Below are 1,705 nucleotides of genomic sequence, written 5' to 3'. Positions count from 1 at the left end.
AATCCTGTATAATTCAACCAATCCGATGACGACTTCGAAACTCCTGAAGTGTTTCCAATTTTGTGTGCGATATGCATCAGCTGTTCAGTCAACAGTCTGTGGGCGTCACGTCTGATGCTGAGACTAGGAGCTATTGTTCTTCACAGAAGCTTTGCGTTTATTACAAATGAGCTGATAATATATTTAAACTCAAATCAATATTTTGTGTCCAATTTTTTATTTTATTTATTTTTTATTTTTTGTGGCAAGTTGCCGTCTAACAAGCCGGGGTTCTAATCATCCTGTCGGGGTTTATTTTGTGATAACAACTGTCTGGATGTGCATTATCCCTTATTGGTTAACAAATGCTCAGTAAGAATATTATATGTGTTACTGACAACATTCACAGTAATGCAGAGCACTTACTTGGAACGCACATGTACAATGGTTTGTTCTCTTCTGTTAATAAAATAATTAAACAAACAAACAAAACATTAATAAGAACATAAAAAAATTCTATCACTTCTTCTCTACAGTCATCTTCTCTCTCTGTCCCTCACCTGCAAACACCTCGACTTCACACAGAGTAAGGTATTCATCGTTCCCAGGTAAAAAAATGTTGACATATCGGCCGTTAACAGGCTCAAACTCAAACACTACTGTGCCATCGGGAACATTGAGAAGAGTTGCAACCCTGCAAATACATAAAGAACAGTGTTAAAATGGAAACCAGACGCCTCTAAACACAATGTACATGTCTAAAAAATCGATTAAACTGTACTGAAATCAAATAAGTTTGTATAGCACTCTTCACAATCCAAATGATTGTTCATGTTGTATATCGCATTGCTATAAGAAATAAATGGTCTAAACTTACAAATGTCTAATCACAATATGAAAAAATATGTTCACGTAAAGGATATCTCCATGAAAGTGGCTGACTAAGTGGTTGGAGGAGGTACAATTTTGTCTCCCGTTTTGTCAAACTAGACAGAACATAAACATCGGAAGATGATAATACATTTGAAACATTTCTTACAGCTCATTGTTGTTTCCGTTGTTCTCCAGCTTGTTACCAATACGAATCTGAGCTCCTCTGATTCGCTCTTTGCAACAGTCTACACGATTAGTGATGGCAACCTTGCTTATACTGTAGACATTTCCAAGGTCAGCTCTCCACCATGGGTTAAACTCAGCTTTAGTGTGAGTGCATTCGCCCTTCTCGTAATTTGCATTTCTGTTTCCATCTACTGCACGTTCAGCAACTCCCTGGATGTGGTATAAGGAGGACTGCATCACTCTGGCATTAAGAGCAAGATTCCCTGTTCAATATGATATGAAATTGATAAAAAATTATAAGATGGCTTTGAGGCAATACAAACAAATCAATCAATCAATATACATTTCTCAATCAATAATCAATCAGTTTTTAAATCCAGGCATTTTACTTGTATTATTCTAAACATACCTTTCGAATCAGCGACACTCAGCCCAGTAAAAAGTGTTAGTAACAAAACCACAAGGATGGCCATCCTGATTTAAGACATAACACATTGTCACAAATGGGAGAGGAGAACAGTGGTGGATAGTAAATAAGTATTGTTACTTTGTTACTGTAAGTACAATTTTGAAGTATGTGTACTTTTAATTTTCAAGTATTTTTAATTTGGGAAACTTTTACTTTTACTTCAATACATTCCACATCATAATATTGTACCTTTTACTC

General features: G+C 35.7%; 1 protein-coding gene across 1 annotated transcript in view; it reads right to left on the bottom strand.

Moving 5' to 3' along the window:
• Window positions 1–1,705, bottom strand: part of LOC107694697 (uncharacterized) — a 7,838-nt gene that overhangs the window by 4,911 nt on the left and 1,222 nt on the right. Inside the window, exons 2-4 of the mRNA XM_016494395.1 lie at window positions 1,448–1,512; window positions 1,019–1,301; window positions 540–673 (exon numbers count right to left, since the gene is read on the bottom strand). Coding sequence (XP_016349881.1) covers window positions 540–673; window positions 1,019–1,301; window positions 1,448–1,512 — 482 coding nt within the window. The remainder of the gene's footprint in view (window positions 1–539; window positions 674–1,018; window positions 1,302–1,447; window positions 1,513–1,705) is intronic.

This window comes from Sinocyclocheilus anshuiensis, unplaced genomic scaffold, assembly GCF_001515605.1.
Source record: "Sinocyclocheilus anshuiensis isolate Anshui unplaced genomic scaffold, SAMN03320099.WGS_v1.1 scaffold6064, whole genome shotgun sequence".
Taxonomy (NCBI): Eukaryota; Metazoa; Chordata; class Actinopteri; order Cypriniformes; family Cyprinidae; genus Sinocyclocheilus; species Sinocyclocheilus anshuiensis.
Note: the sequence above shows the minus strand (reverse complement) of the source record. Positions and strands in the feature narration are given on the sequence as shown.